Consider the following 24,267-nt stretch of genomic DNA (forward strand, 5'->3'; position numbering starts at 1 on the left):
GTATGTACACTTTATATATAATGAGTTCGAGAAATGAAATTCTGAAGCAGCCTGGAGTTTCTTGTATTTCTCAAACAACTTTGTCTTTAAGCCTAGTTTGGGTGAAGGAACTTCCCAGGGAAAAGTGTGAAATATCAGACTTTTCAGGAATTAATGATGTTTTATCTTAAAGAGTTTTCCTTCCAGTACTGTGATGTGAAAAAAAGGGTCACTTATAGTCAACATGCATATATTCACTATTTACCATGAAGCTAGATACTAGACAAAAATTATGTGGAAAAGATTAAATAACTGCTACAGAGATTCCAAAAGTCTTGATTCACTTTAAAAACTTTCAAGACATTGTATTTCAGGATGAAAGTCAATGGGGGGGGGGGGGGGAATCTAGGTTAAATTAATTCAGTTTAGCCCCACTTTTTCCAATTAAACATATCCATCACAGATGTACCTCACTTTGCTCACATAAAAAATTATAAAGATCAACAGAATTCTTTAAATAAATGCACATGAGGAACTATCTTTTTAATGGAAACCTATGCTAAATCCTTTGGGAAAAAAATAAGCTATCTTTTGGTGAAGAGTTACATCCTGAGCAGTGGATAGAGTACTGGCCCTGGAATCAAGAGGACCTGAATTCAAATTTGACCTCAGAAACTTAATAATTAAAACCCCACTGCCTTGCCAAAAAAAAAAAAAAAAAAGTTACATCCTTATACATATTTGGCAAGGGGAAGTTTTGGAGTTTTTTTTAAAAGCTAGATTGTCTTAAAATGAGGGAAGCCTGCAAAATATATCTTTCTAAGTAATATTCTTAGGTTCATTAAAGATTTATTGACCACTTATTCAAACTGGGCACTATGTAGAGCAGAATGGACACAAAAACATATAAGATGGAGTACCTAGTTTTCAAGAAATTCATAGTCTTACAAGTTAGACCAAATTGACCTCCAAAAGCTAAATAGGCTGACTTTTTAGGCCACCTTGTATATCAAAGTGGTATGAATCTATGGAAGTAAATGAAATAGCGTATCAAGTCATATACCTGGCATAGTTACAGGATATTGGGTAAGTTTAATTTCTCATTGAGAATTTTCCAGGTCTTTTTTCCTACAAATTTCCATTCTAGAATATAAACCTTAAAACACAAAAATATAAATCTTAAAACTGCACTAAGATCTTTGGGACACATCCCCCTCAGTTTTTTCCTCTATGAAAAGAATATAATGATTAACACCTACCACACAGAGTTGGTTTTAAGAGTCAAATGAGATAAATTCATGTCAAGTGATTTTTCCCCCCAACCTTAAAGTATGATGTACATGATAGTTATTGCTATTCCACTGGAATAGTTTAATATCACTATCTGTAGAAGTTAGAATGAGTGATGTAGGAGTTTAGAAAAGGGTTGGGCTTTAAAAGGGAAAGATGGACTTTGAAATGGTAAGATGTTAAGGCGAGGAAGGAATAAAAACATTGTTCTTTGTTATTTATTATTTTCCCTCCATAAGAAGAGAATGCAAACTGAAGCTGTATCCAGTGAGTGATGTGCTTCATTCAAGAGCAGATAGATTTCATGGTTATTATCCCATCATCCATGGTGTTCTTTCATGTTCTTCTGAAGAGAGAATATCTATCTAATAGCCCTCTGGCCAAGTCAACAATGAAAGAGGTCCTTTTTTAAAAAACTGAGACATCCCATACTTAAAAAAAAAAAATCCAAGAAGATGGTTGGGACTTGGTACAAGAGGGTGGTACACTACACTAAAAACATTGATTGACCTCATGTTTTTCTCCCAGAAAACAATGTTTATAGAATGGTATACAAAGACTAAAAATGTCCAAAAAAGAAATCCAGTAACTACCGGATATTTTTAGCTCTTCTTTTCATAAGCTCAGCATGTCACTGCTTTGCAAACAAATCTAAAATTTTCCTAGATCTAGATAGAGATGGAACCTATGAATTCACTGGTATAGGATATATCCAGGTGAGAAGACTCCCTCCATCAATGGCCACCTTCTCTCCAACCTAAGTGCACTGAGTCTCAAAGTCAACTTTTCCTCCATCAAAGGCCAGTTTTCCCTAGCTAGTACCCCACATCACCTCCTGGATTTAGTGATTTTTTTTTTAGGATTTTGCAAGGCAAATGGGGTTAAGTGGCTTCTGCAAGGCCACATAACTAGTTAATTATTAAGTGTCTGAGACTGGATTTGAACTCAGCTACTCCTGACTCCAAGGGTGGTGCTCTATCCACTTCGACATGTAGCCACCCCATGGATTTAGTGATTTACACAAAGAAGAAGCAACAAAAAAACCTTCATTTATGTGATCACTGACTGTTCTCTCCAGGAAATGTGGTTAAAAGAATAAGATACCATGTGATCTCATAAGATCTAACCAACCATGAAAAATGCCCAGTGGACTCTGATCCAGGATACTACATGCAAGTCACCTTGGGTCAAGTAAAAATGACTAAAATAAACCCCAAAACTTTACTTTGTGGATAAAGACACCTCTTCTAATCTAAATGACCTATCAACCTATCCACTTCTCCACCTAGCTGCTCCTACAATAGTACAAAGCCTTCTTCCTTCAAAGCTTCATTCATACCCCTAAAATATGAAAAAAAAAATCCCTCTAATTTTTCTAAAGCACCTTACCCCATTGCTGTGTATCATAGCTTTAAAGCCTGTAAGAGATCTTAAAAGGCTATTTGGGGCGGGCCACTTAACCCCATTGCCTTGCAAAAAACTAAAAAAAAAGGCTATGTAATCAAAAATTCTAATTTTATAGATAAGATAAACTGAGGCAGGATCAGTATACATAGCCAGGCCCTCCTCTCTCCAAGTTGTTGCACTGCCATAGGCCTATCACATCCCTCTCTCCTCAGTAAAAATCTTAACTCTTAAAACATCTCATTTAATTAGTTTAAATATTATTAGATATTAAAATTATTAACATTTAATATTTATTATTTTTAAAAGTTTTTAAGCCTCAGCATCTAACACAATACCTTGCCCAGAAAGCAGTAAGGAATGGATGAAATAGAGATATCCGGTCAGAGTTGAGTAATTCTCCAAGCAAAGGGGGGAAACCTATTAACAGTCACACATGACCCTGTTAAACTTCCCCTTTTAGTCTCAATTTTGAAAGGGGAAACAAACAAAGGGGAGCTGCCAATTAAGTTTCAGAACAAACATGTTTACTTCCTCAGTCTATTGCATAGTTTTTCAATTAGGACACCCTTCTATATGTGAAGACATATAGAAATGCTTAGAGGAGATAAGGCCAAACAAGTTCAAGCTAGAACAGTAGTAGCCCCCTCACTTTATCTCTCCTCACAAAAGATACATGACTACCAAAAGGCAACCCATTTAGCTGTAGTTCCTTACAAATGCAAGTCATTTAACTTCCCTGTGCCTCAGTTTCCCCAAGTGTAAAATGAGAATGATAATAGCACCCACCTACCTCCCAAGGTTTTTGAGAGATCAAATAAGATATCTGCCATACAGCAGGCACTTCATAAATTCTTGCTTCCCCTTCTTTTTTTTTTCCCCCAGGGACTTGCTACCTGCCTTTGGATTTAGATCTTCCTTATATTATTACACCAAAATCCATTCTTAGCAGTTATACATCAAAGTTAAAAGTATCAGAAGTGGAAGGAGAAAAGGGAAAGGAAAAAAAGGGGAATGGAAGTACTAAGGAGAAAATGGCCAAGTGAAAAAGATAACAGGGGGGAAAAATCAAAATGGGAAAAAAATGACTCAAAAATTCCTCCCAACTCCAAGTGTGTCCTTTGGTGGCTAAGCATTTTGGACCCTAAAGCAAAAGATACTATCAAAGAAACAGGTCATCTGACACCAGAAAAAAAAAAATCAAACAGAAGACTAGGATCCACCCCTGCTTTTTTTTTCCTTCCCCCCTCCACCTTGATGAAATATTCACTGCCTAGCTTTTTTAGAAACATTTAAAATATGAAAGAGACGGCTTGCTTTTGGCCTCACTTTTCATATACTATTTTCTTCTACTGTTAACACATGTATGACTTAAATCATGATATCTTCAGCATCTAATAACATCCTGAAAACAAACTTGATCATTCATTAAACATAAGCATGCAAAAGACAGTCTGCAATCCAGGAGCTCAAAATGTAAGGGGAGAAAATGCTCCTGAGCCATCCCTGGGTTAAGCAAGCACCCTTACACAGAACTAGCCCACCTTTATCTAGTGCCATCCTAATGTACTTTATATACACACCATATTTCCCTTTATCTAGTGCCATCCTAATGTATTTTATATACAATAATTCCCTTTATCTAGTGCCATCCTGATGTACTTTATATATACTTCCCTTTATCTAGTGCCATCCTAATATACTTTATATACAGTAATTCTCTTTATCTGATACAATCTTAATATACTTCCCATACAATACTCCCCCGTATCTAGTGCCATCCTAATGTACTTTATATACACACCATATTTCCCTTTATCTAGTGCCATCCTAATGTATTTTATATACAATAATTCCCTTTATCTTGAGCAATCCTAATGTACTTCCTATACAATACTTCCTTTTATCTAGTGCCATCCTAATATATTATATAGATACAATACTTCCCTTTATTTAGTGCCATGCTAATGCACTTTATATACAATACTTCGCTCTGGAAGGTGAGGAATTGACCCACGTGCTTCCCAGTATGGAGCAAAAACCTGTATTTAGAAGACACACTGAGAAGAAAACAAGAGCTGGCAATTAAAACCTGAGATTACAAGGCACCAAAGAAATGTGATTTTTATCTCATTGCCCAGGCCCCTGAACTATTTTCTCCCTCCTAAAAACCTCCAGGAATAAGTCTGGTTATAAATATTATTTTTTTCCCCAGGGGAACAACAAATTTGTTCCATGACAACCTTCTTTAATGTGATTGCTGTCAGTATAGTTCAGCTGGCAGGTCTTTTGCCAGCCCCTCCCAGAGCCCAGGGCGGCATGAGTTCAAGCCCCAGACTTAGAAACCCAACCCAAAGTCAATTCAGTTATGGGAAAGTAATCCCCTCTGCCCAACTTTTACAGAAATAATGAGTCCCCTGACACCTTGCCTCTAACGAGACCAGCTAAAAGTCTGGTATTATTTTTTCTCTCAATTAAATTGGCCCTAATGAATGGATTAATGTACCAAATAAGAACTTCTGAATAAGTGAATTTATATGAACTGTTATGTTCGAGAATTCCCATCCTACCCTTGCCTGCAGACATAAGGGGGTCCCTGACATGCCGCTTATAACCCTAGGGTCCACAAAGAAAGACGTCACAGTACCACGAGAGACGTCACAGTACCAAGGGGACACGTCACCGGCGCTCAGCCACAAGTGGATGTGCCTATAAGGGGCAGGTGACAGGTTTCTGAGCCCCCAAATAGAAAGCCGGCCCACCGCCTCACAAACGAGCTTTATGAACTGATTTGAATATTCCGGGTTCGGCGGGGGAGCTGAGGGTGACCCAGGGAAGGAACTCGTGGGAGCTGCTCAGGCTAAGCTCAACTCTTCTCCCGGATCTAGCGAGTTTGCCACTTTGGGTGACCTCCCTCCCCCCCACCCCCTCACTTCCTCCTACCCGGAGCTGCAAGCACAGTCTCCATCTAACCCCCCCAAGAAAGCGAGAAGTGGAGTTGCAAGCACAGTCTATCGCCCCCCCAAAGAGAGAGGCAGCCCCCCGAGGCAAAGGAGAGGCGCTACCATATGGCCAGTGTGACAGAGGGGGTAGGAGCTGAGGGGGAAACATCCCCCAGAACCCCCCCCATCACGCGCATTTATTTATACGGCGCACAATTGGGTCGGGCCACAAGCAATGATTAAGCGCTTACTGTATGGGTTTTGCAAAAAAAAAAAAGCAAAAAAAAAATCAGAGTCCTAGCCTCAATTTCCTCATCTGTAAAATGGAGACTGCGGGCTGGAAACTGGATCTCGAGTTCTTCACTTCTAACTTCTCAGAATGAGGGGTTTTCATGCACAAAATAAAAAGCCGCCCCGCCGGGCTGGGCTGGGCCGGCGGGGGCCCGGGGGCCGCACTCACTGTGTGGCCGGCGCGGAGCTTGCCCTGCGGAGGTCTTCTGAAGAAGGAGGTCCGGGCGGTGAAGAAGAAGTCCTCCGTGTCCTCCTCCAGGCTGCTGTAGCCGCTGCTCATGCTGCTGGTCCACGTCATGGGCCCGGCGGCCTCGGCCGGGGCAGCGGGGAGCCCTCGCCGCCGCAGCCCCTGGGTGCAGTGCGGCCAGCGCCGGCCCGGCGCCCTAGAGCCCCGGCTCGGCCCCACGCGGGGCCGCGCGGCGGGGGCTGCCCGGCTCCGGCCCCGGCCCCGGCTCCGCCTCCGGCCGGCCTCGCTCCTCCGCCCGCCGCCGCCCGCGCCGCCGCCTCCCGCCGCCTCCCGCCCCGCGCCGCGCGCTAGCCCATCCTCCGGCCCGGCCCGGCCGGCCCGCGCCCTCCCCGCCCGCCGCCGCCTCCCGCCACGCCTCCGGCCCCGCCCCGCCCCGCCCCTCCCTCTCGGAAACGGGGACCGGCCCGGCCCAGGTGGCCTTCGGCCCCGGCTCCTTCCCGCTCCGTCCCCCGTCCGCGCCGGGCCGGGCCGGGCCGGGCCGGGCCGGGAGTCCCCGTGGCCCGCACGTGGTCAGGGCTCCTCGGGCCGCCGCCGCCCTAGAAGGGCCCCACCCCGGGGCGCCTAATCAGTGCTCATTGAGCTTATGGATGGGGGGCTCAGAGCCGCCAACTGACCCACTCGAGCCGTGGGACCAATAAACCTCCCTTTGTGCTCTAGTTCCCTTCTGGTGAGGACCGTGCACCCCCTCCTATCCCTTAAAACGGCCCCTGATCCAGCAGGCGCTCAATAAATGTTCACTGAGCTTATCCATGGGTGGGAGCGGCTCAGATCCTGCAACTTACTGTCTCTAAACCTCGTTTTACGTTCTGGTGATGACTGTGGACCCCCTCCGTGAGAGCAGCCACTGACCCCTCTGTGTATCACTTAGATCCAGAAGGCGCTTAATAAATGTTCATTGATCTTATTGATGGGAGGGGCTCAGATTGTGCAATTTATGGGCTCAAATCCTAGGACTTCTAAACCTCTTTTTGTGTTCTGGTTTCCTTTGGCAATCAGCTGATGGCTATTAGACCCCCCCCAATAACATCTTTAAATTTATAAATTTATAAAATGAATAAAGTTACAAAGGAATAACATCTTTAAATTTATAAATTTACAAAATGAATAGTTACAAAGGAATAACATCTTTAAATTTATAAAATGAATAGTTACAAAGGAATAACATCTTTAAATTTATAAATTTATAAAATGAATAAAGTTACAAAGGAATAACATCTTTAAATTTATAAATTTATAAAATGAAAAAAGTTACAAAGGAATAACATTTAAATTTATAAATTTATAAAATGCAAAGGAAACCAATTAGCAAAACACAATTTCATATTTATTCTTTATTTTGTTTACATTTATTAGTATAAAACCAGACAGTAAAATAGAGATATATTTTTAAAGGCTTGGACCCCAGGTTGACAATGTCTGCTAGAGAGATTTGAAACAGAATCCCAAATTGCTTCCCCAGCAGAAGCAAGGCCACCAGGAACCCTCCCTGCTGGTTCCCCCCCAACCCCCTTTTCCCTCCATCCCCCTTCTTTAGATCACTTTCCTGCCTGAATCTGCTGCGGTCTGGGCGTCCCCCACTTCCATCAGTAACTGGCTGGATGCCAGGCTTAGGGGATGGGGGGGTGAGAACTCCAGCCCCGGGATCAGAACCCAGGCAGCTGTCTCCTCTTATTGGGGCCAGGGGACCACCATGAGGCTGGGGGCCGAGGGAGTGGGAGGTTAGGAGGAGTTGGAGGAATGAGAGGCCCCTTCAGAAGAAGATCCCAACGGGCTTCAAATGTAGGCTAAAAATAATAATAAAACAAGTATTACTCTTCAATCGGAATGAGAAATTTTGAATGGTCTACTTTTTTTGTGACAGAATCTTTTTCCACAGGAAAAAAAATTGCTAAATAAATTGTTTCATTTTGGGGTCTTTGGTTTTTCTAAATTTTAATATGATTATCAAATAAATAGAAATGAATGATATTAAATTATCATTTTTAATATAGTGAGCCGGCACAGTGGAATTCTGCCTCAAAGATTTACTAACTGTGTGATCTGATCCCAGGGAAGCCACTTAATATGTTTGCCTTAGTTTCCTCACTTTAAAATGAGAGTAATAATAGCATAATTACACCTACCTCCCTAAGTTGTAAGGTTTCAAAGTTAATATGTAAAGCACCACATAAATTTTATTTCCTATTATTGTTGCTTTATTATTATCATCATCATCATCATCATTATTTTATCATTATTATTATCATTATTATTATTATTATTATTGTTATTATTATTAGACAGCTTGTCTTAGTGGCTTGAGTTCTGAACTCAAAACCTGGAAAACTGGTCTCAGTTCTCACCTTTCACACTCAAGTCCCTTAAAAACTTGCCCAAGGAAAGTTTCAAAGAGCTGCCTACCTGTAGTAGTAGATGAAGTTTTCTCACTGTGGAGTTCCCCATACCAATGAAACCCTAAATCTAGTTCCTATCCAGTTCTTTATCTAGAAAGGAGGAGAGGGGTAATTAAGGATTTGTATAACTACTACTTTGTTCCAGGAATTATACTTGGTGCTTTTTGCAAATATTATCTCATTTGATCCTTAGGAGGTAAGTTCTATTATATTTCCATTTTGCAGTTGAGAAAAGCTAAGAGGTTAAGTCATTCAGCTAATAAATGTCTTGGGGGTCACATTCAAACTCAAGTCCTCCCCTCTCCAGGCCCATACTACCTTTTACCCCAGCTAAGTGGTGAAAGATGGACTGGAGAACCCCCAGGTACAAATAATGACAGTTATTAGGGTCAGATTTACCCAAATGAAAATATGGGATTTAGAGTTTCCTCTTCTTTTTTTTTTTTTTTTTTAGATTTTTGCAAGGCAGATGGGGGTTAAGTGGCTTGCCCAAAGCCACACAGCTAGGTAATTATTAAGTGTCTAAGACCGGATTTGAACCCAGGTACTCCTGACTCCAAGGCCGGTGCTTTATCCACTACGCCACCTAACCGCCCCAAGAGTTTCCTCTTAAATCTATTTAATTTAGATGAAAATATTTTTCATCATTTTTTTCCTATTTCTCACTTTCCCTTTCTACTAAAAAGGAAGGGGGAAAGACTTTTTTTAAACAAATATACACAGTCAGATATAATGAATTACTCTATTGGCCAAGTTCAGAAAATACAATTTCTCAATCTGTACCTTAGCCCATCACCTCTCTGGCCCCAGGGGAATAGTTTACATCATCACGAGTCCTTTGGGAACATGGTTGGTCACTGTGTTGCTTAAAGTTCTGAGGTGTTTCAAAGTTGTTAGTCTTTACAATGTTGTTGTTATTGAATAAATTATTGTTCTGTTTCTGTGCACGTAACTAGGCCTCAGTCTTAGTTCACTTAAGACTACCAGGGTTTGTCTTCTTGGGCAGGTATGTAGTGCAATGAATAGAGGGTGGGGCTGGAGTCTAGAACACCTGAGTTCAACTGGGTCCTTGGACAATTACTAGTTGTGTAACCCTTAGCAAGTTCCTTGAACTGAGATCTGCCTCAATTTCCTCATCTATAAAATGGGGATAGTAAATGTTTTTTGGTACATATTTTTGATACAAATATGTCTTTTTTCCTTCTTTCTCTGATTTGGTGTAAGTAAGCTTTTTCCACTGGGAAGTTCCTACACCAATAAAATCTCAGTTCCTGACCAATCACTATTTTGGACCTATAGGTTTTGGCTGGAGGGAGAGGACAGTTTTTGGTTTTTTTTAGGTTTTTGCAAGGCAAATGGGGTTAAGTGGCTTGCCCAAGGCCACACAGCTAGGTAATTATTGTCTGAGACCAGATTTGAACCCAGGTACTCCTGACTCCGAGGCCAGTGCTGAGAGGACAGTTCTTAAAACAAGTCCCAAGGTTGAAATTTATTTTGAACTTTCATTTGTCAAAATAAAAGTGATTTTAATTCCCCTACTCAGGATCAGCCTAACAGGAAATAGAAGGAACAGTTTAGAGATCTTTAAAAGAGTGCTCCTCTTTCCCTCAAAAGTCTCTCCTTCCTATTTGCTGAAATTTTACAATCAGAGGTTCATTTTGGTTCCGGAGAATCCCCTTTTAAAATGTAATTTCCTAGCCTAACCCTAGGAGAGAACACCTCAGTCATTTACACCTGAAGAACTTGGGTCAAGTAAGTCATCACATTTCCTGGCTTCATTTCCCCTATCTCTGCTACAAAGTGGTTAGAACAAATGATATTTAAACATTGATGTTACTTTCCTTTTAACTGTTCATTCAAATCCAATTCATGTGTTTATCATGGCATCACCTCCCAGATGCCATCGTCTTCTTCAAAAATGAAGGACAAACACTATTAACTGAGTTAGCCTCAGAAGGAATGAGTTTTTTATATGAGAAATCGAGAAGGAAGACAGGCTAAGTAATTTTGAAGCATAGGACACTGTTAAGGAGAACAAATCTGGTTGGGGCTCTGGAGAGAGGTTACCAGGAACCTTTACTCTTTTTTGTCACCCTAATGATTTATTCTTCATCAGCCTTCATAGGCCTGCACCATGTCACCTATTCCCACTTCTTCACCTGACTCTAGCCCCACTATCTCTAAGATCCCATCAGCAACTCTCTTGCCCCATGCCTTCTTCTCTAATATTAATTGGTAATTGCTGCTAGGGGATCAGTGACCCCTATTCCAAGGACACTATCCCCATGGTTGAACTGTCCAATGTACCATCACCAGCCATCCTTCCCCTTCCACCATCCACCCAAAATCTATTTTTGCCTCAAATATAAGATCTATTATGACTGTGCCTCAACCCTCAGGGGAGACAAGAGGGTGCAGTAAATTTACTGTTCTTCCATAAATTTATCTTACATTCTTTGATTAAGGTAATACTTATTAAAAACTTTCTTTTATCTACTCTTCATTTTTAAATGGGGAATTTAGAGGCATTTTTTGTTTTGGATAAAAAAAGAAAATTTCTCCACCCAGAGTAAATCTGTTAAATACACAATACCTGAACACTTTTTGAGGGAGGAGACTGGAGAAGAGAGAAGACCTTGTCAAAAGAAATTAAGCAAACAAAAATTATTTTTAAAAGATTTCCTGATTCAATCAACCACATCAATAAATAAATGGGTCTTTCTCTGAATTCCATCTGTCAGCATACTGTCATTTCAACTAACAGAAAGAGGCAAGTAGACTTTAAATTTAGGTAATATTTTTTCTCTTCTCTCTCTCTCTCTCTCTCTCTCTCTCCCTCTATATATTATACATATCTATATATACACACAGAAATATGTATTTATTTTTGTCATTTTGTTTAGTCAGTCGTGTCTGACTATAATCCCATGGATCACACAGCACACCATGCCTTTCTTCTACTATCTCTTGAAGTCTGTCCAAATTCATGTTTGTTGCTTACACATATATACATATTTTAGAAGAAAAAGCAAAAAATTTAATGATTTAAAAGTCAATGAGGAAAATAGCAATACCCTGTTTCTACTTATTCTTCTCTAATAATAAAATAATTTTTATTATTTTATAAAATATCTAAACTTCATAACTTTCAAGATCAAGGCTTTTCACTTAAAGTCATTAATAAAATTATTATAGGCTTAAACATTTGAAATATAGTATTACTTAATCAGCAAGACTTTTTTTTCTGATTCAGAGTACAGTAACTGGGGTGAAGTAATAAATACAGCAACTATGAAACTATGGTCAGTTTTGAAAGACATGATTGTCAACTCCAGGGTAGGCATGGTGAGTGGGACAACTCCTTTCTAAAAGCTCTAAGCAATAGAACAAGACAATAGTGTTCTAGATTTTATTATGGATACTTGTGATGAGTTGACACTGCCCACCCACAAACCGCTATGTATAAGAGGGAATGTATTAAAACTTGCATTAAAATATGAAAATGTGATTTTTAAATCGTCTTAAATGCCTTTCTAAAAACGACTCAATTATACTATTGGACAAATCACAAGATTTTATACTAGAAGGAGTATGAGAGATCTAATCTGATCCCTTTATTTTTCAGATCAGGAAACCAAGACCCAGTAAGTTTAAATGATTCATCTAAGATTAAAAAAAGTACTAAATTACAGATTCAGAATTTGAATCCCGATCTGTCTCCCAAAGCCAGCATTCTTCCCCCTGGAGGCCACTCTCCTCAGATATCGAAGAAGCACCTACGCTGTTCCTAGGAAAACTAGGAAAGCAAATACAAAAAAATGAAAATCATTCTTCTCAAAGAGCTTATAGTCTATCAAGGGAGAAACCTTGGACATATATAAGATGAAGAGAAAGGAATTAAATAGTACAATGTAGTTAAGTAAGGACAGCTAGGTGTCACAGAGAAGATAGGCTGCCAAACCTGTCAGGAAGACTCAAATTCAGCCTCAAACATTTACTGGTTATGTGACCCTGGGCAAGTCACTTAATCCTCTTTTTTTTTTTGCCTTTGCCTCAGTTTCCTCGGATGTAAAATGAGATGGAGAAAAAAAGGCTTCAGTGTCTCTGCCAAGAAAACCGAAAAAAAGTGATCACAAAGAATCTGACATGACTAAATAGCAACATAACAACAATATAAATAACAAAAATTAGGCAATGGATGAATAAACAAAAATAATAATAAAACATTATGCTAAGCTTTAAAACAAATCAGTCTATTATTAAGGAACTCACATTCCATGGAGGGAGACAAATTCAGAATATCTCAAAAGTCCTGAGGCTATTTTAAGCTATTAAAACTAAAGCTTAAAAGCTGCTGTAACATTTTGGGGACACCCTATATATAGTATGGTTCAACTGTAGGGCAGATGGAAAGTTCCAGTAGTCCTTAGAATACTTCAGCAAGACAAATGGCAATAAATCAATCAATCAACAAGGATCTATTAAGTGATTATTGTGTAGCAGAAAATGTGCTAAATGCCAGAAACTGAAAGAAAATTCAAGACCTGGGCAAGTCACTTTACTTTCCTTGGAGAAGTTTATAGCTATGGGAGAAACAAAACCCAGTCTTAGTATTATATTAAGTTATTAAAGCTTAAAACTGTACCAAGGGCACTCTGTAAACATAAATCAGTACATTCAAGATAGCTATAGTATAGAGAGGAAGGCACCAGGAGCTCAGGGAACCCCAAAAGGCCTCCTGCAAGAGGTGGTACTTGAACAGTCTTAAAGGAAGCAAAAATTCTCCAAGGCAGAGTTAGGGAGAGCATTCAGGCAGTGGGGATAGACAATATAAAACCATGGAGACTAGAATCAGTAAGGCTGAAAGTAGTAGTAGTAGTAGTGGTGGTGGTGGTAGCAGTGGTGGTAGGGGTAGTGATAGTAATAGTAGGAGGAGGAGGAGGAGTGGTAGTAATAGTAGTGGTGGCAGTAGTCGTGATGGTAGTGGTAGTAGTAATAGCTGTGGTGGTAGTAGAAGTAGTAATGAAGTTTAATCGTAGAAAGCTAGGAAAGAGTCAGATTGCAAAAAGCTTTAAATTAACAAATAGGTGAGATTGTATTTGATCACAGATCAAGCTGGTGGAGTTAATTGAGTAGGTGAAGGGTTATTGTCAGATCTGAACTTCAGGGAAATCCCTTTGGTTGCTAAGTGGAGGATGTATTGAGGCAGAGAGATCATGGAGAAAGTCATTGCAGTAGTCTAGGCAAGAAATGATGAGGTCCTGAAGTAGGTTAGTTGGTTGGATAGACATACCCAAGGGATGAGGAGAAAGAAATGACAAGATTTGCCAACTAATTGGGTATGTTAGGGTGAGATTTAGGATTGAGGATGTCAGAGAGGCTGAAAATATTGTGGTACCCTCAAAAGCATTTGGGGGGGGGGGCAGCTAGGTGGTGTAATGAATAAAGCACCAGCCCTGGAGTCAGGAGTACCTGGGTTCAAATCCGGTCTCAGAAACTTAATAATTACCTAGCTGTGTGGCCTTGGGCAAGCCACTTAACCCCGTTTGCCTTGCAAAAAAAAAAAAACCCTAAAAAAATGCATTTTGGGAAAAAGATAATGAGTTCTGTGTTAGATATATTGAGTTCAATATGGGACATCCACTTCAGAATATTCAGCAGACAATTGATGACAAGGGATTGGTGCTTAAAAGAGAATCTAGGGTTTTATCTGCAGAATTATGAATCACCTGTGTAAAGGTGATCACTGAACCCCTTGGGAGCTGGTAAGACTACCATATATAAATTACTGAGAGAATAGGGAAGAAACTTCAGGACAGAGGAACTCAGGAAATGGTCTCCATTTTTGATATAAGGGCCTCAGCTGAGAATAAGGGGAAGAGGATGCTGTGAGAGGTTTGGGGAAGAAAAGAAGATATGGAACAGGCATTATGATGAATGAGCTAGAGACCTGGCTGGGGAAAATCTTGCTGCTGGAAGGGCACAATTGAGATGAAATGGCAAACACACACACACACACACACACACACACACACACACACACACACACACATAGGATCCAATCAATACCATTTCCTGATTTCTTTCAGTTCAACAGCACAAAAGTAGAAGCGAAAGTGGGATATGAGAAATCCATGTAGTGCTTTAAGAATTTTATATGCACTTTATAAATTTTATATGCACTTTATAAATACTGACTCATTTTATCCTCACAATGACATAAGAATTAGTTTATTGTTCCCATTTTACAAATGAGAAGCTAAAGCAAATAAAAGGTAGGTCACACAACTAATAAATGTCTGAAGTGAGATTTGAACTCATTATCTTGACTCTGGGATGATCATGCTATCCGCTCTGCCATCTATCAGCCTTTTAATAATAATCCAGGGTTGGGATGGTTCCAGGACAAAATGATAGATAGGACAGAAAAATACAGGAATAGTAAATAGAGGATGTTGTGGAATTGAATTGGTTCACCAAAATTTTTGAGACTGGAAAGGAAACAGACTATATCCAGAGCATGACTGATGGCCAGGGAAAGTAACAAGGAGTGATTGAATTAAAGATCATAAAGAATAGCAATGTCTGCAGTAAGGCATTAGGAGAAATAGAAGAATGAAATAGAATTGGAAAAAAAAGAATTTTGGAGACCCCAAATATTATTGTGCATGAAAGGTGACTAAAACTTTGCTACCCTGATTGTTGGGCATAATATCCCTCCCTGGCAGAGGGAGAGTCCTATAAATACCAAAATAACCATACTATCACTTTTTTGTTTTGTGGCAACAATAAAAAACAACAAAAAGTGGGTACCATAGATTGGGGGAAGAAAGTTGGACAATTCATGGAATTTGAACATAATAAGATTATATCCCACCATGAAGAATTCAAAAAAAGCTTGGGAATATTTGTATGAATTGATGAAGAGCAAAATTAGACTTGGGCAGGTCACTTACTACTTATTTATTTAAAACTGCCTCATAAAAATAGTAAAAAGAATAAATTAGGTAGAACCAAGACAAAAATAAATAAGTCACAAAATATTCACAAGAATGCAAAGGAAAGTAACTAAAAAGATATTAGTTGAATTTCTTTTTCTGAGATAGGGTTGTTTAGATATTTAATCTCTTCTTCATTTAACCTGGGCAACTTATATTTTTGTAAATATTCATCCATTTTACTTAGATTATCAAATTTATTGGCATAGAGTTGGGCAAAATAATTTCGAATTATTACTTTAATTTCCTCCTCATTGGTGGTGAGTTCACCTTTTTCATTTATGATACTAGCAATTTGGTTTTCTTCTTTCTTTTTTTTAATCAAGTTGAACAGAGGTTTATCAATTTTATTGGTTTTTTCATAATACCAACTTTTGGTTTTCTTTATTAATTCAATAGTTTCCAAAAAAGACATTAGAATTCAAATAAAAGAGCAGCCAGTCTCGACTCCAGTGAGTAAAATGCTGTCTATATTGTCAGTCACATTTAAAATGTCTATTTTGTTTAAATTTCCCCCCTTATGACAAGAAAGAGATCTAATGGGGAAGGGGCTTATTGGGAAGTGGTGAGATAAAAATATCTAAAGCATCAATAAAATATGAGCAGTAACAAAAAAAAAGATATATATAAAAAAAAGAAAAACCCAACAGAAGGAGCAGCAGATGCAGAAGCTAGGCATCCAGTTACAGTCTCAGAGGCTGGAGATGGGGAAAGGTAATTAGGGAATAGATATGACAGATTTCTGAATCCAGGTTGCCAAGCAAAGGAAAGCCAGGAGGCCTGGTGCCTTTAGGAGAGGATTCATTATCTTTAGGAAAAAGTGAAAGGGAAAAAAAGCTTGTGACTTCAAAGGCAAGATCCCTTTATATTGGTTTTGAAAAAGAGCTGGTGCCCTGGAAAAGCTGGCTTTGATCAACACGGATCATGGTCCAGGACTGGTTCCCTCACTTGGGGCGGATGGCAGCAACAAGATGCCAGCAACTACCCCTGGGCTACCAGGAAGAAAGTAAGCTTAGAAAACTACACATGGATCATCTACAATTCCTTTTCCCATGGAAACCTAAGAAGAAACAAAACAATGGAGCTTATAGGACAGGAATCAATTTAAGATGAGCAAAACAAATATAGTAATTTTAAACTGTATGTATGTTTTCACTTTTACACTAGAAGATAATCATATAGTACTGGAACACATTTTTAAAAAATCTATCATTGAATTCATATGTAACTGGATGTATGTACAAAGAAATCTTGCCTTCTGACCAACAGCAGCTGCTTGATCTGTACATGGGCACTTGAGGAATGGGGGCAATTAGCAGCAGGGTGGATAGATGTCTGGGCCTGGAGTCAAGGGGACCTCACTTCAAATTTGGCCTCAGACACTAGCTGTGTGGTCCTGTTAAACCTGTTTGCCTCAGTTTCCTAGGGTTATTATAAAGATCAAATGAGATCATAGTGATAATACATTTCATATAGTACTTGGAACAGAGTAGCTATATAAACATTTAGTTCCTTAAACTCATATACCCCTCCCCACTTTCTTATTTCCCTCTGCTACTAGCTGGCTATGTGAGACTCAACACTTTTCCTGACTCTACATCTGGCACTCTATCCACTGTAGCACCATCTATTTGTAAGAAGATGGGAGCTAAGCATACGAACTACCTAGGAGAACCTGGGCATTGGGCTGAGTCTTCTGCATTTGTTCTGGTCTGGGTAAAGATGACTACACAGTGATCTTGAGATGGAAGTATCTGAAGTATCTGAATCCTGAATCTGAACTGGCTGGCAAACAGAGGATAGTCTTCATTGGAGAGGATACCACCAACAGGGGAAATAAATCAACTTCTGACCTAGTTTATTAGAAATGGATGGACCTATGAAGAATTGTTTACAGTGTGGAGCATGGAAGAAATGTAAAATGCCTATTCAGTAGTCTTGAAAATTGTAAAATGACTTGGTGCTTTAAGTGGTAACCTTCCAAGAGATTCTAATAGTTAAATTATCTGGAGCACATGAGTCACATGAAAAGTTAAAAAGAAGAAGAGAGACAAGACCACTCTTTTTAAAGATCCACTGAGTCAGCTTTTCCTACTCAAAGACCAATAAGAAAATTGCTTCATAATCCCCAAGGCATCTGAGTTCTTCAGCACTGGCTGACCAGAAGCAGCCCATGGCTTCCTGATCCCCCCCCCCCCAAGTTTGCTAGAAGTGAGCAGGACTGTATTTCTTAGAGCCTGTTATACTAAGTGTATTGTAAAAGTACAACTATAGGCAAAGATAGCATCATGAAGTTTCCATTAAAGTATAGTTTAAGTAACCATTTATGAAAATTTAAGCACAACTAAAATGAATGTATAGATATATGTATGTGTATATTTGTATAAATGTATATTTGTTACTGTTATTGTTCAGTCACTTATTCCTATCCAGCTCTTTGTGAACTTGGCAAATATGCTGAAGAAGTTTATCTTTCCTTCTCCAGTGGTTTAAGAAAAACAGTGACTTACCCAGAGTCACACATCTAGTAACTGTCTAGGGCTAAATTTGAATTCAAGTCTTCTTGATTCCAGGCCCATTGTTCTAACCATTGAATCAACTAGCAGCAAGAGATAGATAGATGATAGATAGATAGATAGATAGATAGATAGATAGATAGATAGATAGATAGAGATAGATGGATAGATATAGATAGATGATAGATATAGATAGATATAGATATAGATGATAGATAGATAGATAGATAGATAGATAGAGATAGATAGATGATAGATGATGGATGGATAATTGATGGATACATGTAAACACTCATATGAAATATAAACTATATGCAAAAGAGATCAAAGTAGAATTCTAAATTTCCATAAAAGAAAAAAAAAGCTAACATGGAGCTTATGTTGGCAAAGATCTAGAATTATCCAACATTTTAAAAAGCAGTACTTAGAACTAAATGCTAATTAGGTGGATTTCTCTTCAAGGAGACTGACTTTCCTCTGTAAACATTTTCCCTTCATCAAAGTACTAGTTTATTCATGTCTAATGAAAAAATCTCTGCAGAGTAAACATACAAGCTGGAACAACTGTACTGTATTTTCTCATTTTGAAGGTATCACTCTACAAACCTGATCTTAGGTAGACTCAAAGCAAATAAGGAAAAGGGGCCTTTCAGGCATTCTCCTTGAACTGTCATTCAATCAATACAATAAGTAGACAAACTGTCAATTTTTAAATTACTCTGTTCGGGGTAGTTTTAAGTACTTAGTCCTTGATCTTTCAACTTAAATACTCCTTAGAAGCCTCCTATTTACTCTAATATATGCCCTCATAACTGGGCATCTCAAGAGATAAACTGATGTCCTATCAAACATTCTGGTCTTCTAGCTCATCAGTCTACTAAATTCCCATGTCCCACATGTCTACTTTAGTTCCCAACTCGAACACTCATAGCTTAAGTATTACCATCACTCACAGTTTTACAATCACCATGTTTTTAACTCCAATCTCCATCTCTCAGATCATAATCTCCTTTCCTTCTCTCTCCTGCCTTCACTTGCTGTTGTCCTCACCATAACCTCAAGTCCATCCTGCATTCTCTGTGTTCATTACCCCTGTTCTCCCTTTCTTTCCTTCATAGTCTTCACTGAAACATAATCTCTATCTTTTACCCCTGATCCTGTGCTCCATTGTCCTCCATTGATTTTTCTGCTCTTAATATTAACTACTGAAAGAGTTGTACCACCAAATGGGCAAGGTCAATTAGAAATCATACATTCATGTTATTGTGAACCCTCTATTCATGGCAAGACATGACCAAGGTTTGGATTTGTTTTACTTAATAATGCTTCCTTATTATAAGAAGTTTTGGAGTATGTTTTTTGGCAGGGGAAGAAAATTTCAAGGGAGTGTAGGATTGTGACAAAGATGTCAAAAAAGAAGACAATATCATCCATTAAAATATTTTAAGTACATAAAAATAATAGAAGAGAATTCATAAGGAGACACAAAAAAGCAGGACAGCTTTTGAATAATCATGTTGAATTTCTTATAGACTTTTAAAACCAAGTACTATATAATAGAAATTCATAATTTCATAGATTATTTTCTTTTTCTATCCTGTGTAAATGAAAATTTTTTGTTTGCTGATGGTTGTCAAAGTCATAATAACAAAAGAAATCAAAATTAAAATTTACCATAAAGAGGATATGCCTACAGTAAACGAACTGTAATTCAATCAATACAATGAGCAGACAAACTGACAATTTTTAAATTATTCTGTCCAGGGTAGTTTTAAATACTTAGTTCCTGATCTTTCAGCTTAAATCAATGCTTAACACCCAACATTAATCCACATTTTTTTTACCACCCTCCCTTCTCTGCCAGAGATAGAATGACTCGATTTGAACACAAAACCCCACCTGCGGCTGACTTCTTGCTTGGTATAATGACTGAATTCTCAATTTAACTTTCTGTTTAAGGCTGGTTTCCTTTAATATAATGTTAACTTGGTCATTCCTCTCCTTCCAGATGCTTCTGCCTGCCCCAGAATAAACTATTAACTCTTCCACTGCCATTCCCAAGACCCCTATCCCCAGACCTATATGCTACCCTTGGGGCTTAGGAAGGTACAAAAGAGTCAATCAATCCATGAACATTTATATTTGGTTCCTGTGGAAGCTCCTGGGAATACAAAGTGAAAAAGAACAGTTCCTTCAAGAAAATATGTCATATAGGACAAGAACAACTTATAAAAGTTAAATGCAAAATATATGGAAAGTAAATAGAAAATAATTTTAGGAGAAATTCTAATACCTAGGAGGGATCAGAAAAGATCTCATATAGGAGAAGACATGTCAGTCAGTCAGTCATGCTAGTCGACTAGCATTTATTAAGTATCTGCACCTAGGGTCATCTCCAGGTATCCTGATTCATATCTGACCTCTGGACCCAGATAGTTCTGGAGGAGAAAGTGAGACTGGTGACTTAGCACAGCATCCTCTCACTCAAATCCCATTCATGTGCTTGTCATGGCATCACCTCATTGATGTCTAGGGCCAAACTAAGTTTACCAAACAATCTGTGGCCATTTTGGCATGAAACTCCCTCTGGTTTTGTGGATGACAAAGAATATAGAGAGTATAAATGTGCTTGTTCAGAATTTTGGGAACATTTCATTCAAGATCCTAGAACCTCACCAATCCCAAAAGCAGCAGCATCACAATCAGATGAAATTGATAGTATCATACAAAATTGACAATTGTTTAATGTTCATGATTAATAGACTCTCACTAGTACAAAAACTAAACTCAGTCCTCAAATGTGTAGCAAATGAGTCCATCTTTATCCAGAAAGATTCAATAATTGGGAGACTTTCCGGATTTCTTAACTGGTCTTTTTTTCCTAAAAAACAAATTATCAAACCAAAGAACCTCAGGTTTTCTCATCTTGCTTAAAGGACTTTTAAATATATGAGTATTTATTGCAGCAAATATCCATTATTCCAACAGATCTGTGATTTCCCCCCCAACCCATCTGTATATGTTCATCATCTAAGTCTTGTCCATGTGCTCTTCTAAGTTTTCTACACAGTTCTCCTTATATTTCATACAACTGGAAACATATGCCTATCCCCTTCCAAGTAGAATAAATTATATAGCATTTTATGCTTTAATTTAAACTAGAAAGACAAAACAATGTCTGGAAATATTTGCTGATCAATAAGAGACTGTTTACAGTTTATCAGGGTTTAATAACTGAAAGATTCTCCTTCTGCATATTACTGTGAGAAATGGATTTAACAGCCTCCTGGGCTACCACACATTTTTAGATGGTGCTATAAGTTTTCAGTGGAATGTATAGTCTACCATGCAATTTAAGGCCTCTGACAAATAACTACTTTGCATCTTTCATCTTCAAAGCTCCTTACAAATCTTAAAGATAAATCTTCACATTATCAGTGAGAAGTAAGCCAGTTATTAAACACATTTCTAGATTAAAAACTGAAGAATACCTTTCTCTTTCACCTATCTTTCTTCTAAGATGTTCAAACCCCCTTTTTATACATTAATATGATAAAGAAACTAGAGTTCCATAAGTTGAACAGAGTTAACAGTGGCATTACTGGCATTCCTAGTTTATAGAGGTTAAATCCTCCTAATGAGACTCTGATGTTTAGTGGTGTGAGGTGATTTCTTCATAGTCCCATAATGAGAACCAGCATCCAATCTAGAACCTTTGTACAAAGGAATCAAGAAAATTAGTAAGAGAGCTGAATTTGCTCTTCTAAATCTTTCTACATCTTATAATCTTATTTTAGATATTAGATATTAGACCATAAGATCAAAAGTTAACAGGAAATAGAAAGGAAAGCAAAGTTTACTATGAGAAATTAATGACTTTAAATCCTCCCTTTCTGCAGATGAGGAAACTACTACGTGCAAAGCTTTTTTCAAATATTATCTCATTTGATATCCTTACAACATGTTGATACAACAACCCTGGGAGGTAAGTGCTGTTACTACCCCCATTTTACAGTTGGAAAAACTGAGGCAGACAGAGTCCAGGGTACATAGATAGCTATTAAGTGTCTGGGGCTAGAGTTGAAACTGGTATGACTCCAAGTTCAGTACTTTATGCACTATACCACCCAGGTACCTAAGTGAACTCAATACTTCACATACCCATGGTAGAATCAATGACTCAAAGGGTATGAATAGTTAAATGACTTTTCCTCTTCTCTCTTTCAACAATCTGTTTCTAAGTGATTTACCATCTGCAATCTCCATGCAGATTTTTATATCCAGTTCCAGTTTCTATCTGATTTCTGGTTTCACATCACCAGTTATCTATTGGATGTTTTAAATTTGAAGGCCTACAGATATTTCAAACTCAATATACTTAAAATAAAACTGAAAAATCCCCCCCCCCCCAAAAATGGGCACTTTACAAAACTTTCCTATTTCTGTTAAGGCATCACTGATCTCCCAGATTTGTAACTTTCTTATTTAACCTTGACTCCTCATTCTCCTTCAATCCATACTATCTAATGAGTTGTCAAATCTTGCCATTTTTACCTCCACAATATCTCTCCCATCTGTTCCCTTCTTATCATTCAGAAAATTACTATTTCCTTGGATAAGATTCCCTGCCCCTTTTATATTTTTGCATTGTCTTCTTAACTGATCTCCTTGACACAAATCTCTACCTCTTCTAGTCCATCCTCAATTTGGCAACTAAAGTAACTTGCCTTAGGTACAGAGCTAATCACATAATTCCCCTATTCAAAACTCTACTGCTTATAGTATCAACTGTTATTTCTTTAATTTAGTTTTGAAACCTAGACCCAACAGATCTTTTCAGTTCCATGAGATATTATTCTACCTTCCACACACTGAAATATAGCCAAACTGATCTTCTCTCTCTTTGAAATACACAGCACTCCATCTCTCACTTCTGTGCCTTTATGATGGAATTCCCATTCTTAGAATGTACTTCCTCTTAATCTTCACCCCATAGAATCCCTTACTTTTTTAAAAAATCATTCAAATACAGAAACCCCTTTTTGGATTTCCTGCTCCCCCCCCTTCCCTTCCTAATCTTTATTTAACTACCTTGAAATTATTTTGTATTTATTTGCTCTCTCTCTCTCTCTCCCCCTCCCTCTCTCTCTACATATATATATATATATACATATATTTATATATATAATAGATATAGATAAATATATAAGCCCCTTGACATCAGAGATTATTTCTTTTTTGTTTTTGTGTTTGTATTCTTAGTGACTGTCACATAGTAGACATTTAATCAAGGTTTGCTGATTAAATAAATGAATGAAACATTTATCAAGTGATTGAATGAATGAAATTAATTAGGAAAGCTTTTATTAAGTCCTGAGAATGTCTCAATATACTAGTCACAAATACAAAAAGGAAGACAGTCCCTGACCTCAAGGTGCTTATGTCCTTTTTCCTTTTTTTCCTTTATTTTTTCCAGTTACATGTAAAGATAGTTTTCAATATTCATTTTTTATAAGATTTTGAGTTCTACATCTTTTCTCCTCCCTCTCCTCCCTCCCCTTCCTCCTTGAGGTTATACATATAAAATCATATTTCCATGTTAGTCATGTTGTGAAAGAAGAATCAGAACAAAGGGGAAAAAAATGTGAGAGGGGAGAAACATAAAATATGAAACAAATTTTTTTTTTCTTTTTGCAAGGCAAACAGGGTTACATGGCTTGCCCAAGGCCACACAGCTGGGTAATTATTAAGTGTCTGAGACCGAATTTAAACCCAGGTACTCCTGATTCCAAGGCCGGTGCTTTATCCACTAAGCCACCTAGCCGCCCCTAAAACAAATTTTAAAAAGTGAAATGCTTTGGTCTAAATCCAGATTCCACAGTTCTTTCTCTGGATATCGATGGTATTTTCCATTTAAAAGTCTTTTAGAAATGTCTTTGATCATTGTATTGTTGAAGAGAGTTAAGTCCACCATAGTTGAACATCACACTGTGTTGGAGTATTGTGTGTGTGTGTGTGTGTGTGTGTGTGTGTGTGTGTGTGTGTGGTTTATTCAAGGAGCTTACATTCTAATAAAGGAAGAAAGATAACAATAAGGGAGTACCAGGATGGGATGTTTTAGACTGGTCAGTCCTAGGGATGATGAACACAGAGGGCAATTAATTTACATGACCTTTCTAGGAATAGTACCAATGATTTAATTAATAT

The 24,267-nt window shown here is 38.3% G+C and overlaps 1 protein-coding gene across 1 annotated transcript in view; it reads right to left on the reverse strand.

Moving 5' to 3' along the window:
• The window catches only part of RASSF3 (Ras association domain family member 3), a 91,130-nt gene extending 84,804 nt beyond the window's left edge, over positions 1-6,326 (reverse strand). The window contains exon 1 of the mRNA XM_074226218.1: positions 6,076-6,326. Within this exon, the coding sequence (XP_074082319.1) occupies positions 6,076-6,204 (129 nt within the window). The 5' untranslated portion in view covers positions 6,205-6,326. The remainder of the gene's footprint in view (positions 1-6,075) is intronic.
• Positions 6,327-24,267: the final 17,941 nt, after the last annotated feature.

Source organism: Macrotis lagotis, chromosome 2 (genome assembly GCF_037893015.1).
Source record: "Macrotis lagotis isolate mMagLag1 chromosome 2, bilby.v1.9.chrom.fasta, whole genome shotgun sequence".
Lineage (NCBI taxonomy): Eukaryota > Metazoa > Chordata > Mammalia > Peramelemorphia > Peramelidae > Macrotis > Macrotis lagotis.